A 15,791-nucleotide genomic window follows, 5' to 3' on the forward strand; every position below is an offset into this window, starting at 1 on the left:
CACCACCGGGCCCTGAGTGTTCCCTGGCACTAGCGCCTCCCCATCCAATGCCCCTCCTCTGGGGCTGTGGGGATGATCAAATGAGCACACAGTACCGTGAGTGCAGCACGTGGGGCAGATTAAAACAAGACGCCGTGGTGCAGGTAGACCAGGCAGGCTTCCTGGAGGAGGTGATCGCCTGGAAGGATGGGAGGAACTGGAAGAAGGGGTTCTTCATCAGGAGAGAAGCACAGGGGTGGATTCCACCTCAACAACCCAGGCCTAACTCGAGAGGGGGGGACTTGGCTCTGACTCCCAGGTGCAGACACTTGGGGGCCAGGGTGGGGGAGGGGGGGTGCACCATGCAGGGAAGTACATCACTGCTCCCCCCTTCAAATGTGCTTCTTCACGTCCTGAGCCCTAGAATCCGGCCAGGCCATTTCCACATTTGGAGAATTAAGTGCAAAAGTGCCTGTGGGGCTCTCCCACTGACCCAGAAAGTCAGTGAAGTGCCAGACTGGGTTTCTGCAGGTTTTGCAGAAAGTCCTGCCTTCCTAGTGAAGACAGGGCATGAACTGCAGAGACTGGGGGACTGATGTAGCCACCTCCAGGGGCACTTCACACATGTCGCATGTAGAGTGTGATTGCAGAGTGCTGGGAGGCCCAGGGCCTCCGGCATGCTGAGCTCCCTTTTGCCCAGGCGGGGGTGCCCTGCACCTGTTCATGAGACCTCCCTGTGTTGGGGGGCGTGGAGAATCAGAGTGTGTATCAGCCACTTGAAGGAGTGGGGGGAGTGCAGGACAGCCCTGCCCTCCTTATCCACCCGTGCCTCCGCCCCACAGTCAAGCGGAATTTCAGCAGCGTGGCTGCCTCATCGGGCAACACGACCCTCAATGGGGAAGATGGCGTGGAGCAGACAGCCATCAAGGTGTCTCTGAAGTGCCCCATCACATTCCGGCGCATCCAGCTGCCTGCTCGAGGCCACGATTGCAAGCACGTCCAGGTGAGCAGTCCCAGGGAGAGCGTCCTGGAGTCTGGCTGGGATGGCGAGGAGTAGGCGGGGGGCGTGGGCAGCAGGGCCTGTCTCTAAACCCGGAAGGATGCCATGGCCATCAGGAGCTGATTTCACTCACTCACTCCTGCCATCATTTATTCTCTGAGCATCTTCTCTGTGTGCTCAGAGCTAGGTTCCCGGGGGGAACCAGTCCCAGCCCTGGCAGATGTCAGATGCCAGCTGGAAATCCTGCACATACGGCCACTACGGCTGATAGGGAACCTGAAAGCAGGGACGCCTCTGCCTGGGTCACTGCTGTGTCCCGAGGCCCTGCCCTGAGCAGGTACTCAGGAAGTGGCTGTGGGATGAGTGACTGTCACAGTTTGGGTGGCTAAATGCGGGCAGCCCAGGTGGGTGGGATTCACTGGGTGGGGGCTACCATGGGGGCAGGCCAGCCGTACCCTCAGCCCCAACCTCTCACAACTGGCCCCAAGGGCTTCATAGTGGGTCAGGAGCCTTCCAGCCCCCCTAACCCCCATCCTCGGGAAAACGGGGGCAGCAGAGGTCTGGTCGCTTTATTTGTCTGGCGCACACTGATGAACTGGATGGGGTGTGTCCCCCATGCCTGGGCCGGGCCAGGGAGAGGTGCTGTCATGGGGCAGGATCGGTGAGAGGCGGCTGCAGAGGAACCAGGAAGGCTTCTCAGAGGCCATGGGTCATCTGGGGCACCGGGATGGTATGAGGAGGGCTGGGCACAGGTGTGCAGGGATTCCACGTGGCCCGAAAGCTGTAAGCACAGCAGAAAATCGGCAAGGTCATCACCCCTCTCAAACCTGGGTCTCTCCATCCCCTGTCTCCCTCCCTGGTGGGACGTCTTCATGAGGGTCCCGGAGGCAGTGGCACTTGCATTTAAGAGGTTTCTGAGAGCCCTGGTCTCATCTGTCTGTGTCTCCCGGCCTCCGCAGTGTTTTGACTTGGAGTCGTACCTGCAGCTGAATTGCGAGAGAGGGACCTGGAGGTGTCCTGTGTGCAAGTGAGTGATGCCCACCTCAGCATAAGCTACGTCACCCGGCTCCAGGAGGAGCTGTGGCCCTGCTCTGTGGGGTCCAGCCACCTCCACCTGCCCTAAACATGGATGAGAGAACCCAAGCGCAGCAGAGGGGCTCAGATCACGGGGGCTGTGCACAGTCCCTTTGTATCAAGCGATCACAAGTCTGCCCTCTCCTGTCGGTGCCCCCAAGTAGTAACCAGTGGCAGGGCCCGGGTCTCTTGGACACAGTGGGGAGGAGTGGGCTGTGGCCTCCGCTAGGGTCCAGGAGCAAAGGCCAAGCCCCCTTTCTCCTTTTCCAGTAAAACCGCTCTGCTCGAGGGCCTGGAGGTAGATCAGTACATGTGGGGCATCCTGAATGCCATCCAACAGTAAGTGGGCCTCCCCACACTAGGGCAGGGGGTGGGGGAGGAGGGGGGGTGGGCGGGATGCTGACCTGGGTTGCATGAGGTGAGTATGTGATCACCCCTGATACCCTATCCCCCACTGGCCGGCAGACCATTTTCCCACATCCCTCACCTCTCTGCGAATTTAAGGGGTTCTGTACCTGGGGGCAAATGAACTTTCCAGAAAGGACCAAGCTCAGCTAGAGCAGGAAGTTGACATGGCCGCATCTCAGGTGGAGGCTTTGGGGCCCGCTGCCCCATGCCCAGCCACTTGCTTTTCCTAGTCTCAGTCTCCCCATCTTTCAAAAGTTATAAAAATCCGTCACACCTCTGTCCTATGCAGAGTGTGGTGGGAATGGGGGCAGAGGGAGCCTGGATGAGGACATCACAGTGTCTGTCCGAGCTGGAGGCCCTCGTGTCCAAAGCCCGGTACCCCAGAGCCTCAGCTCTGCCCCCTTGCTCCCCCCAGCTCCGAGTTTGAAGAGGTCACCATTGACCCCACATGCAGCTGGCGGCCAGTGCCCATCAAGTCGGACCTCCACATTAAGGATGACCCTGACGGCATCCCGTCCAAGCGGTTCAAGACCATGAGTCCCAGCCAGATGATCATGCCCAATGTCATGGAGATGATCGCAGCCCTGGGCCCCGGCCCGTCCCCCTATCCACTCCCACCCCCTCCCGGGGGCACCAACTCCAACGACTACAGCAGCCAAGGTGGGTGATGGCCGACAAGGAGGGAGGGAGAAGCCCCAGCAGGGGCCCAGGATTTCTGGGGTGATGGTGGCAGGTGCAGGGAGGGTGTGGTGTGAAGAGGCAGCGGTAACGTGCGCCCTCAAAAAACAATCCCACATAGCTGAAGTTGGGGGTACAGCGGCCCGTGCAATGCCATCCCCCCCATCTCCGTCCAGCCAGCCCTGTGGGTTGGCACCCAGCTGGGAAGTCATGAGTGAGGAACTGCCCCACGAGCCAGCCTCCCGCCTCTCGCACCCCCCGCTGCCCAGCCTCCCTCCCGACTCCTGGATCTCCCTGGTCGGCAGCTGCCAAGCTTAGGGGCTTCAGAGCCTGCTTTGCTGGGGGCACTAAGACCACACTCCTCCTGGAGCTCCTGGCCCTCCCGTGTTTCCCTCTGACATCTACGTATTGTCCCTATCCCTGCAACTCTCCCACCCTTCCAGAGACGGGGTCCAGGGGCCTGGAGCACCAGCCTTCGGCCACCAAGGTCACTGTCACTGCCCCCTCACTTCCTGCTGCCCAGAGCAAGCTGCACCGCACTGCCCTCAGTTCCCAGAAAGTACCCCCCCCAACCCCCCAAACACCGGGCATGGCAGCTCCCCGCAGAACCCCTGCTCTTAGGTTCCTGGGGCTCCTGGATGATTAAAGGCCCAGAGAGGTTAGCCTACCTAGCCAGAGTCCCACAGCATGCTGAGCGCCCCAGCTTTCCAGCGTGCTGCTCCTCTGAGCTCTCACCGCGGCCACGTGGTGGAGGAAGCAGCGGCTTGGGAGGCCAGACAGCTGGTTCTGAGGGTGTCATCTTGAATCTGGCCCAGCTTTCTTTGTGGACTTGGCAGACTCCGACCTCCCCCTCTGGGCCTGGGTGGTCCCAGTGACGAAGGGCAGCCTCATGGGGGCTGTGGGTGAGCAGGTCTGGGGGGCTCCCTCAGCAGATCCTGTGGGAAGTTCAGACTCGGGCCTCATTCCATGTTTCCTGCCGCAGGAGCCCGACCACCCTCTCCTCCCACTCTAGCCCTGCTCGTGGCTGTACACCAGCACACGGCCCGCGGGAGAAGGCTGCATCACTGCCCCGCTGTGCGGCCTTGAGGTCTACGGCTGCAGGAGCCGACTCTAGCCTCGCAGGAGGGTGGGCCTTGGTTCTTCCTTTACACTCTGAGTTCCCTGGGGTGGCCGTCTTCCCTCTGGGTCACATCCCTCCCCATCTTGTTCCCTCCCCAGGCAACAGCTACCAGGGCCATGGCAACTTTGACTTCCCCCACGGGAACCCCGGCGGGACGTCCATGAACGACTTCATGCACGGGCCCCCCCAGCTCTCCCACCCCCCGGACATGCCCAACAACATGGCTGCCCTTGAGAAGCCCCTCAGTCACCCCATGCAGGAGACTGTGAGTACCTCTTCCTCGCCGCTGACCCTCCACCTCCCCCGTGCCCCCAGCCCCAGTATGGGGCTGAGGGGGACAGAGGGCTCCCCTGGACCTTTCTCATGTTTGCCTAGTTCCCTGCCAGGCAAAGGGGAGGACTGAGAGTTGAGTCTCGGGACCCAGGAGGGCGTGGGAGGCCTGACTGAGGCTGGGTCATGGCCCATCAGTGTCCTTGGATTTGGCCGTTTCACCCAGGACATCAGATTCTCAGATGGGGGAAGCTTCAAGCTCTTACCTGCACACACATTGCAAGCATATGCACACATGCAGATGCCTGCACACCCCCTACATACAGACCCACACCCCCCCATACACCCGACACACATCCTATACACACACACACACACACACACACACACAGCCCCATCCCCTTTCTCCCCGTCTTACACACACACTGTTATGCTGACTTACTGTAGCTTCATCCAGCCATCTAGAATTTAGTCCCAGACCCAGGCACTTATTCCCCAGGGCTCTATATCTTCAGGGTATCACCTCCTCCTGCAAAAAGAAACATTAGGATACCTACCTATCCCAAGAGTATCCACTTCTCGTCCTGTTTCACATATTAACGCACACTGTATTGCTGAGAAAGCCCCTTCAGGTGAGGTGTCCTGTGCTGTCCAGAGGCCTTCCCTTCCTGTGGCGCCGACAGCAGTGGTGGGAGGCCTGGCCGCCTCCCGAGTCCTTATCTAGGCAGCGATGGATGATTGCATTTGATCTAGCAGACGTTTTCTGAGCCTGGTCTCCCGGCTGTGCCTTGTACCAGGTGTAAGCAAGACAGACACAGGCCTCGAGCTAATGGAGCAAAAGTTCTGGCAGTGCCTGGATGGAGGAAGAACAGTTGGGGTTTTGAGGAAACCGAGGCCCAAGAGCTGAAGACTGAGGCCTCAGTCGTTCTTTCTGTCCCTGGTCTCTCATCTTAGCAGGAGGGGCAGTCACTGAGGGCCTGGCAGTGGGTCCTGGGCCACAGCAGCCAGAGAGAAGGGTCCAGGAGTCTTGCCAATGCCTGGCAGTGGAGTTGGGCCTACACCCGAAGGTGCCTCTCCAAGTTCTCCCAGTCTCCATCATGTGGCCTGGAAGGAAGGGGCCTCTGGATTGTACTGTGTTCCCCACAGCTGACATGGAGTTGGGGAACATCCAGCACTGGGCCAGGGACTATCCTGTGCACCAGAGCCACCAATTCTCAGCAGGAGTGACTATTAACCAGAAGGGTTCTAAATGAGGGGCACTGCAGCAGCTTTCCCGCAGGAACCCAGAATGCCAAGTTGGAAGTAGCTGCTTTCACCAGCCTTCAGCCATGTTTTCGCAAGTTACTTTCTGCACCCTGCGGCTTCCAATTTCTGGGGGCGTCTTTCCTGGCCCCCTTCCCCAGCCCTGCTCCCCAGGCCCTCAGCCTTCCATGTCCAGGAATCACCCAGCTCACACCCCTGCTCCACACTGACCTGGCACCTTCTGAGTCCTCACAGTTCCCAGCACTGGAAGATGGCAGCGGGGGTGCTGTGTGCTTTCTGCATCCAACAAGGCATTTTCCTGCCTTGTCAGCCCTGCCACCAGGGTCCTCGCAGAGGGACTTAAGCCCTTGAGTTGACTTCACAGCCCCCCCAGGAAGCTTTTCAGATATGCACAGTCCTTGTCCGTTTCTGGGCTTTTGTTAGATGGGAACTGGACCCAGAGGTACAGCTGTGCAAGGTGGTGTGGTGCAGTCACAGGTCAACAACCCACCTGCCCAACCAGAGCAGCCTGACCCGGCTGAGCACGAGGCCAGGAAGGAGTCCCAGGCGCACGGACTGGTGGGAGGGCTCCAACCAGGTGCTGGCGCACCCAAGGCTCTCCCGTGCCAGGTGGGAGGTTGACAGGTGTGTCAGCAGGTCCCAGAGAGCACTTGCCCCTCCAGGTTCTGAGATAATCCAGCAAGATGTCAGGGCCGAGGGCGTTAGTTGTGTCAGCAGATCTGGGGACTGTCTGTCTGGGGCCGGGCTGCTCCAGGAGTGTGGAGCCCATCCCTGCCCCCCACTTCCAGAATGGTCACTATGGAGCGTCACAGGCTGGCCTCGCCGACAGCTGTGAGCGCTGTCCCTCCCGCCCCTCCTGGTTCTTCTTACTTTGTGTGCATCCCACACGTAGTTCCCCCAGGGTCAGCAACCTTCATGTCACGTGGTCATCCCTCGTTCTCAAGGCCCGGGCTGGAGGGGCTCTGTGCTGCGGAGGACCACCTGGACCGTGGGCAGGGGCCAGCCCACAGCAAGGCTTGGGGAGCAGCTTTTAGGAGAAACAGGAAGAGGAACTGGTGTCTGGAGAAGATCAGGGATGGTGTCGCTGCCGTTTGCAAACCCACGAAAGAAGTGTCAGTGTTTCTGTGTGGCCCAGAAGACAGGGCTGGGAGGAGGGTACTGACCAAGGAGACATTTGGTCACCTGGCTGCCCATTCCAAGTGAGAGGCCTGGCCAGTCAGTGAGCTCCCTTCACTCGCAAAGTGCGATGGGGGCTCGGGGGCCGTTGGGGATGCCGGGGGTGGGGGCCCAGACTTAGACTTGGCCTTTCAGTCCGAGATCTGAACTCTGAAGGCAGGGCTGCTTGAGGCAGCAAACAGACCAACAGGGGAAGTTTAAATCTCACCCACTCGTGTCCCCTGCCCACCCATAGCCCCGATGGTTCAGTACACACGCGGGGGCGGGGGGAGGGGGGCGCCTAGGTTATCTATGAGAGAAGCACGCCTGTTGCTGCCTAGGTGGGTGGCCAGCAGGAAGGTCTGGCAGGACTCAGAAGCCCCAGGTCATACCTTGGGCGCAGCTCTGTCCTACCCCAGGACAGCAGGGAGAGCTTACACCGAGGCCCCGGCTGCCTCCGGAGCCAGCGTGCCTCGTGTCGCCCCCAGACCAGGACCCACGTGGAGGCGCAGACCCCCATGAGCTGCACGCCTGCCCCATGCTGTCGTCCGTGTCTGCTCCCCGCCGCCCCGGCTCGGGCCTGCACCACACCGCCAGCAGCACTCCCGCCCGCCTCCCTGCTCCCCGGAAACATGGCCATTTCGCTTCTCCATCCTGCCCTTGCCGTTGTTCATTGTGCTGGTGTCCGGGCTAGGGAGACAGAGGGGCTCCCAGGGGCCTGGGCCCCGACCTCAGTGTCTCTGCTAGTCTCAGAGCCCCTGGCCGCCTCCCTCCCTGCCCCACGTGGCTTCAGCCTCCCTGACTGGCGGTTTTGGGGGGAGGATTTTTTTGTTTGTTTGTTTCCCTGCAGAAAAAAAAAAAAAAAAAGAATTCGGCCTTGTAGAGGGGTGGCTTTGTTTTGGGGGTTTTGTTATTTTCCTGGTTTTGTTTGCTTTTCATTTCTCCAGGCATCTCGTCGCTGTACCTCGTCACCTCACCTCTCTTTTTCCTGCTCTCTCCTCCTCCACAGATGCCACACGCTGGCAGTTCTGACCAGCCCCATCCCTCCATGCAACAAGGTTTGCACGTCCCACACCCCAGCAGCCAGTCAGGGCCTCCATTACATCACAGTGGGGCTCCTCCTCCTTCCCAGCCTCCCCGGCCACCGCCACAGGCCGCTCCCGGCAACCATCCACACAGTGACCTGACCTTTAACCCCTCCTCAGCCTTAGAGGGTCAGGCCGGAGCGCAGGGAGCGTCTGACATGCCGGAGCCTTCGCTGGATGTAAGTTGGGGTCACCACGTGTCTTGGCCTGGGGCCGGGACTGCCCGAGAGCAGGGGCGGGTGTTGAGGGCCCGAGGCCCGGGGTGGAGGAGGTACAGCTGTGAGGAGGGGGTGGGCGGGCGGAGGGTGGGCCCCGCCATCCTGCCTCCGCTGTGGCTCCAGGACCAGGGAACCCCACAGTGGGCAAGCCTCAGCGAGGGTGCCACACCCCTTGCCCCACCCTGCTGGCCCCGCCCCCTGTCCCCTTGGCCACAGTCCTGCCGCCCGGCCCTGCCCTACCTCCCCCAGGCCCTCACAGAGTCCCTCTGGGCCGGTCCTGGAGGCAGCACAGGAGGGTCCATCCCCCCTTCTTCCCACCTCCCATTCCCCGACATCGGCTTGCCATCTCTGCATCTGCCACTCTCTGGCCCAAGGCAGGGGAGGGGCTGGAGGGACAGGTCCCTCTGTCTGTCTCGCTGGTGTGTGTCTCCAGTTTCTAGTCTGTGTGTTGTCCATGCCCTGTGCTTTTGCTCACTCCATCGCTCACTCTGAGAGGCCCCCACGTGGGGTGACAGAAGGATCAGCCTCGGGTCACACTGGGGGTCGGGGGTGGGGGGGGTCGTGTGACTGAGGCAGAAGCGGGCAGCTGAGATTCAGGGATCACCCCCCTTGAGAACTGAATGGTCTGGAAGGTGGGCAAGGGGGACACTGAATGATGGGTGCTGGGCAGCTGTTCAGGGCTGCCAGCGAGGGACACCGCCCTTGCCCCTCCCACCCCTCGCCCCCAGGCTCTAGATTCCCGGAGAGGAGGCCTGCCCTCTCCTTGGTCGCTCCTGTCCTTCACGTCCCAGCCCCAGCAAGAGTCACCCTTGGCCCCAGCAAGAGTCTCTGGTGAATGGGATTCACTCAGCTTTGGGGCCATCTTGGATTCTTGCCCGACTCTCCTCCCCAGACCAGGCCAGGGCAGGTGCTTTTAGATTGATGAGGGTCCCCTGTGTGACCGAAAGAGTCCAAGGACCTCACAGTAGAGGGTAGAGATGGTCTGTAGCCTCTTCCCGGAGTCTACAGGGAAGAGCAGTGCTGCCAGCTAGCCGCGGGCTCAGCAAGGAGCCGGGAGCTCTTGGGGGAGGTGTGGGGCGGTGGGAGCCGCAGAGATCGGCCAGCCTTACATGCAAAGCCACATGGCTTCTCCTGGGAGGCATGAGTGACCCCCAGCCCCTTGTGGCAGGGTCTAAGGAACACTGTGTTCTTGAGGAGGCTTCCCGGCTGGTGGGCTGAGGGCCCCACTCTCCCAGACTTGAAATAAGCACGGGTGTGCCCCAGACTAGCACGGTGGCCTGGATGCATCTGGGGACCACCGGCACTGTTAGTTTCCCCTGTTTGGACCAAGACCCCAGGAGGCAGGTAGAGGGCAAGCGAACAGGCCCGAGGGTGCCCTGCTTCCTCGCCCTGGGCCAGCCCGGCCTTCGGCCGACACCTCATCTAAGCTTCTGTACTTCTTTTGCAGCTCCTTCCAGAACTCACAAACCCTGACGAGCTCCTCTCGTACCTGGATCCCCCCGACCTGCCGAGCAATAGTAATGACGACCTCCTGTCTCTCTTTGAGAACAACTGAAGCCCACCCCTCTGTCGGGGCCACCCCTCCCCACGCGGCCTCCTTCCCCATCTGCCCCCCACACTTTCCCGCCGGGAGCCCGTGCCCTCGGACCGCCCCTGCTGCGGCCTTCAGAGCCTAGGGGCGGGAGGGTGCACTGTGAAGGCGGTGCAGGTCTGGAGCCCACGCCCAGAGCAGGCCCCAAAGATGACCCTCGAGACAGGGCGCTGGCCCGGGGAGGGGGCACACATTGACGGCGGCTTCCAGACGACCCTCCAGTGCCCCGCAGGTTCTTCCAGTTTCTAAACTGTAACCCGGCCTCCCTGCTTCCTGGCCCAGAGCCGCCTCCACGTGACTGTGAACCTGAGAGAGGGGCCCCCGTATCCCAGCAGCCCCGAGCCTTGGAGCAGCAGCAGCTGTTGGTGGCAGTGAGAACGGCCTGCCCACCACCACGACCACCCACCACAGAAAAGCACAAACCTCTGGGAAAGAGAACTCTCAGGGGCCAAGGTTATCGCTTTGACCCCAGACCTCTAAGCCAGGATACCCTGTAAGCACTCTCAGCAGAGAAAAAAAGACAAGAGTCTGTGTTTGGGAGAGGGTGAGCCATTCCTGCTTGGGGACCGGTGGAAAAGGGAGTCAAGGCCTCCTCCGAGCCAGGATGGCTCCACAACTTCTGACTCAGGCCAGGGCCCAGCCTTGGGGGGGCCAGAGAGAGAAAGAACCCAGCTGAAATTACTGTGCCCTTAACTGGGGAAGGGGGGAGTGCCTCCAGCCAGATTTGGAGTCCAACAGAAATGGCCAACTTACAACTTTGCTCCAAGCCACCCCCTGTTCTTAAACGACAGCATCTTAAAGCTGCGAAGTCATCTGAGGAAAAGGAACACTGGACTTGGACAGCAAGCGACCCATTTCTCTCCATGCGTCCTGTTTCCTTCCTCTGCTCCCCCCTCGCCCACCTCTCCGAGACTGTTACGTGGGACACCCACTTCCCTCTGTCCCAGTGCCCCTATGTCTGCCCAGACGGCAAGGTGAGTGGTGGAAAGGCAGGGGATGCACGGGCTCAGCAGCAGGAACCCCGGGCATCACTCTCTCCGGCTCCTCTGTCTGGTCTGGTCTGTCCCTGTGCTCGAGGCTGCCCCCGGCTCCAGCCCAGTCTGCCGCCGCCTGTGCCAGGATGTGCCCTCGAGCGTCGCGTGGTGTTTCTGTGGCTGTCTCAGACCCCGCGCTTGGCTGCCAGCCTCTCCTTCCCTCCATGTCCCTCTGGCCTCGAAAGCTCACCCCACACTCCTGCTCCTGCAAAAGCAGCCTCTGGTTTTCCCTCCACGCTTCGCTCCATCCAGCTAACTGCTCACTCTCGGAGTCTCCCAGGTAGCTTCTTGTGAGTCCGTTTTGTTCGAGGCTCCCTTGTGCTCCCCTGTGCTCCCCGAGCCGCATGGCCGGTGATGTTGGGCCGTTGGGTCACTTGGGTCCCCTCTGTAAATTCATCGCGCCCCTCCCCTGCTGCTGCCCGAGGCCCTCACCTGCTCCCCCGTCCACTGTCTGTGTTCTCAGTCTCCGTCTCCCTCTCTGTTGGGGGTTGGGGGAACACCCCCAGCACTCCTCTGGATGTGACCGGAACGTTGGCCCCAGCTGTTGACTTCCAGTCGCTGTACCAGACGGCCCGGCACAAGGTTTTCTGTAGGAAAGCTGCCATCGTCCCGTCCTCGCCCCTTTTCCTTTGTCCCGTTGTCAGAGGTTTTTTCAAACAGCGTGGTGTTCCGTATACAAATCAATTATTTTAAGAATTGCTTTTGTAAATATCTTTGTGAATATTTTAGTATTGTCTTTGATAATATTCAACATTTTCATGACCTGGTTATAGCCTTTGCTGGTGTTTTTAAAATACCTTGACTCAACGACAAAGACCGAGTCCCTTTTTTAAGAAAAACAACAAACAAAAACAAAAAAGCAACCAGGGCCATTTGTACAGAAGAAGGGACTAAGAGCATGGGTGAGTACAGTGAGTTAGAAGACCAGGCCACCCGCCGTTTGGAGCCATCCCCAGTTGGCTGGTGGGGACAAGACGATGCCAGGTAACATGTGGCCGTCTCTGCCCAGTGGCCAGTAGCCCCAGCTGTGTCAGGCCATCTGGGAATGTTCTGCCCCAGACAGATTTACAGATGCCTTCCTTAGAAGTTCCCACTTCCTGCCGTGCAACTTTTTCTCAGAAAGGCCTGGGGTCCGTTCTGGTTGTTATCGGGGTGTCCCCCTCTGCTCACTGACCTATCCACAGCTTTCTAGCACAGAGGGTCAATCTGTTCCCCACAGCCCAGGCTCCAGGCACCTGCCTCAACCATCTCTGAGGAAGCCATGGGCTCGGCACCTGAGGCAGGTTTCCTGGGTCCCCTCCCAAGCGAGCCTCCACCAGCAAGTTCAGCAAAGAGCTTTCCAGAACCGTGGTGCCTGCAGCCCGCGCTCTGGGCGTGTACTCTTCCAGAGCGGTTTTGGAGCCAGGTCGGGGGGGTGGGGGGGCAGGCATCAAGGCGTCCGGGGCTGTAGCGAGCCCCAGTTGGTGACACATTCAGGTGATGACAGCCTCCCCAAGCAGGGGCGGTTCTGAACTCTGGGGAGATGCTTCCCTGATCCTTTCGGATGACTACTTGGAGCCATAAGTAACCTCAGCAAAAACAATGCCTCAGCAAGCCACTTCTCCATGACAAGCATCCACCCAGCCCACAGGCATGTTTCTGTCTCCACTCCACAGAATGGACAGGGCGCTGGCGGGCAGGTGGGAAGGCCCAAGTACAAGCAATCACCCCCATCTTCTTGGTTTGAAGCTTTACCCATGTATCATGTTCCTGTAGCCATTTTTATTTTTTAAGAAACTTCTAATACTTTCTCCGTAACGGAAGCCCTGAACCCCCAGAGAGCTACACGTCTGCTCCCTCGGCCTGACCCATCCAGACAGGGCGACGTGGGCAGCAGCCACTCAAGGGACGTGTGTACATATGTAAATGAGAAATAGAGACATGTTAACAGATGCATTCATTTCCCTCGGAATGTGTATTGTTTTTATTTTCCGGAACAAAACAAAACAAAAAAAGGCTTGGAACTCCATCTTCACGTGGAAAAAACTAGATCCTGTCTGTTAGCGTCTGTGAGGTCTCTCTCCGCATCTGTCTCACTCATGTAATATACTCTGACTCTGTGTAGAAAGGAGTTTTTTTTGTTCCGTTTTGTTTTTATTCTACCTACATGTACTATTTAGCTTCAGTGTACTAGTCCTGCCACCTGTGTATTTTTAGGGTGCTATGGAAATAATGAAAAGAAACGGGGATTTCAGAAGAAAATTGTAACCAAATTCATACTTTGTATAATTTTTGATATCATGATCGCAGGTGATTTCACACGTACACACACATGAACACACCCACCGTGCAGCCTGAAGTAACTCCCACTGCGACTGTCATCGTCTCTGTACATCTCTGTACAATGCAATCATTTCATACTTTAAACTGGTCAGAAAACTAATTGTGATTTCTAGTCTTGCAAAGCTGTATGTAGTTAGATGATGTGACAACCTCTAATATTTATCTAATAAATATGTATTCAGATGAAACCTGTATATTAGGTGTTCATGTGGTTCTTTTGTATTTAAAGATCAAATTATTTGACTATTGCTAGACATTTCTATACTCTGTTGTAACACTGAGGTATCTCATTTGCCCATGTTAATTTTTTTCTAAATAAATGGACGAAAACGAAGGTTCGGCCAATTAGCGATTTTGTGAATGTTAAGGAGCGGTTTGGGTGTTTTCTGGTTTTGCTTTTCAGCACCACCCCTGCCCGATCACCCTGCAAAATAAAACATACAAAACAAAAACTATGCAGTCAGGTGCTTCGGGTGTTAAGATGGAGGAGCCCCTGACACAGGGGTCCCTGGAACCTGGCTCAGGTGAATGTTCAGAGCCCAGTGTCCTCACCTCCTGGTGGACCCCGTCTCCAGCAGGCCCTGGTTCTGGGGAGGGGGCCCTGAACGGCGCCAGGCCCTATATGGGGTGCTGGAGAGCCAGACCCAGTGTGACTCGGGGAGGGTGTACGATGCTGGCCAGGTTCAGATGGCGAGCCCTTGTGGATTCTCTGGGCTTAGGAACAGGTACCTTGTCAAGTTAATACAGACGCTTTCCTGTTGGCCACCTTTCTCTGGCCACCCCACTTCTCAGCACCCCTGCCCCCCTCCCCTTGAAGGGGACCTTGGGTCTCCTCTTGCGCATGACTGCAATTTACATAGGTTACTTTGCTACAGCCCCTGCCCAGGCTCTGGTTCTAACTGTCCTTACAGCCTCAGACACACAAACGACTGCCCTTCCTTGTCCCCTCCTGAACTTTGGGGAAGTGAATCTGATTCTCAGGGCCCAGCAGCCAACCACCGTCCCCCCTTTACTCAGCTCTGGCCTCGGGCCATAGGACAGAAGCAAATGTGGCTGTCGTAGCCTTCCCTCCGCAGAGACTGGGTGAGGACAAGTCCAAAGAAGGAAGTGGGGTCTGGCAGGCACCCCAAAATATATCCCCTGGAATATGTGTGTGTGGTGGGGGCAGAGTGTGTCAGGAATGAGTGAACGTCTGCATCTGAGCAGGTGTGTGTGCCGGGAGGAGCCAAAAGGCCGCGTGCAGGGTGTCATCAGCCACGGGACGGCCCATGGAGAATAGGGGGCCTTCTCTGGGGCGGCCAGTTTCTCTTCGTGGGGGGAGATGGAAGGGGAGGGGAGAAGGAGAATTTACATTAAAAATGGAATCCCGTAGCCACTGCCTTCTGCCGGCAAGAGGTGTTTTCTCTGAGAACAGACACTCCTGGAAGAGGGGTGAGTAGCCTCAATGACAGCTTCCCAAAGGGGCCCGCAGCTCCCCACTGCCTTGGAGCAATGCTTCCCTGTGGCCTCACTGAGTGGCCCATGAAATCAGTTTGGTGGGTTGTGACCAGCACTTTTTAAAGAAATAGATGAGAATAAAGTAGAAAACATCAAGAGCGCCCTACAAAGTAAGAGTGAGGATTGTATCGTGAAACTTTTGTTGCAGTTGTGTGTGTGTGTGTCTGCTGAATCATGATGTAAAATTAATTCTTACTTGTGGGTTGTGGTTAAAAACAAAAAGCTTGAATGCCATTGCCTTTAAGGCAGGAAGTGGGCAGGGGGTGGGGAGGGAGAGGCGGGGCCATATCTTCCCTAAATTCACGATAAAACGCAAACCTTCCTGCTATTCTAGCTTCAGAACCTGAAGCCAGAGATACAGCTGAATACTGGCCAGTGACCTCCTAGCAAGGCTGCGTGGAGACCCGCCCACCCCATCCCACTAACACCTCCTGAGACCAGCTACTTCCTTCTGTGGGCCTAGAATGAGAAAAGCCCGTGGGAAAAGCCCAGCAAGGGCCTGGCTCAAGGCAGCTTGGAGCTCAGCCTCCTGCCACTGCCCCCTCCGCCCTCCGCTGCCCTCCTTCCCTCCCCTCACTCGGACCACGCAGCACATGCTCCAGCCCATGGGTCTTGGGTTTCCGTTCTTCCCAACCCACCCTGCAAAGCCCTCACCCTGAATCCAATGACTGTCCCGCCACAAAAGGCCATAGGATGCTGGCAGGGAAAGTTATTCAGCCTGCAGGTGGCTGCCAGGGCAAATTAGGGTCTCCAGCCTCACTGAGACCTCAGGGCAGGGTGTCTCCGCCTGTCCACCCATTTCCCTCTTCCTCTGCTCCAGCGCCCTGCTCCACCACGCCCACCTTGCTCTAAGCAGGCTACCCCCCTATCACACAGACCCCCACTAACTTTCCCCCACCCATAAACCTACCTCCATCCTGCCCCAGCCTTATCTTCTTCTGCCAGGCCCAGAGGATGTGGTGTCCCTTCCCCAGTCAGGGAGAGCCCCTCCCCAGCCCCTGACACCATCACCTCCTTCTCTTCTGGGAGGGATTTCAGCCCCTTCCCTTTACCCTCCCCCACCCCCTTCCGCAGGCCTGGAGCTTTGGGCCTCGGGT

At 58.3% G+C, this 15,791-nt stretch overlaps 1 protein-coding gene across 7 annotated transcripts in view; it reads left to right on the top strand.

Moving 5' to 3' along the window:
* The window catches only part of ZMIZ1 (zinc finger MIZ-type containing 1), a 233,614-nt gene extending 220,083 nt beyond the window's left edge, over nt 1–13,531 (top strand). For 5 of the 7 annotated variants that reach the window (XM_082408761.1, XM_082408762.1, XM_082408766.1 and 2 more), the window contains 7 exons: nt 822–982; nt 1,939–2,006; nt 2,324–2,392; nt 2,877–3,121; nt 4,358–4,524; nt 7,957–8,211; nt 9,698–13,531. In XM_082408761.1, coding sequence (XP_082264887.1) covers nt 822–982; nt 1,939–2,006; nt 2,324–2,392; nt 2,877–3,121; nt 4,358–4,524; nt 7,957–8,211; nt 9,698–9,805 — 1,073 coding nt within the window. In that variant the 3' untranslated portion in view covers nt 9,806–13,531. The remainder of the gene's footprint in view (nt 1–821; nt 983–1,938; nt 2,007–2,323; nt 2,393–2,876; nt 3,122–4,357; nt 4,525–7,956; nt 8,212–9,697) is intronic. The other 2 variants (XM_082408764.1, XM_082408763.1) reach the window with 2 other exon arrangements.
* Nucleotides 13,532–15,791: the final 2,260 nt, after the last annotated feature.

Source organism: Balaenoptera borealis (assembly GCF_965194805.1).
Source record: "Balaenoptera borealis genome assembly, chromosome: 10".
In the NCBI taxonomy this organism is placed as follows: domain Eukaryota; kingdom Metazoa; phylum Chordata; class Mammalia; order Artiodactyla; family Balaenopteridae; genus Balaenoptera; species Balaenoptera borealis.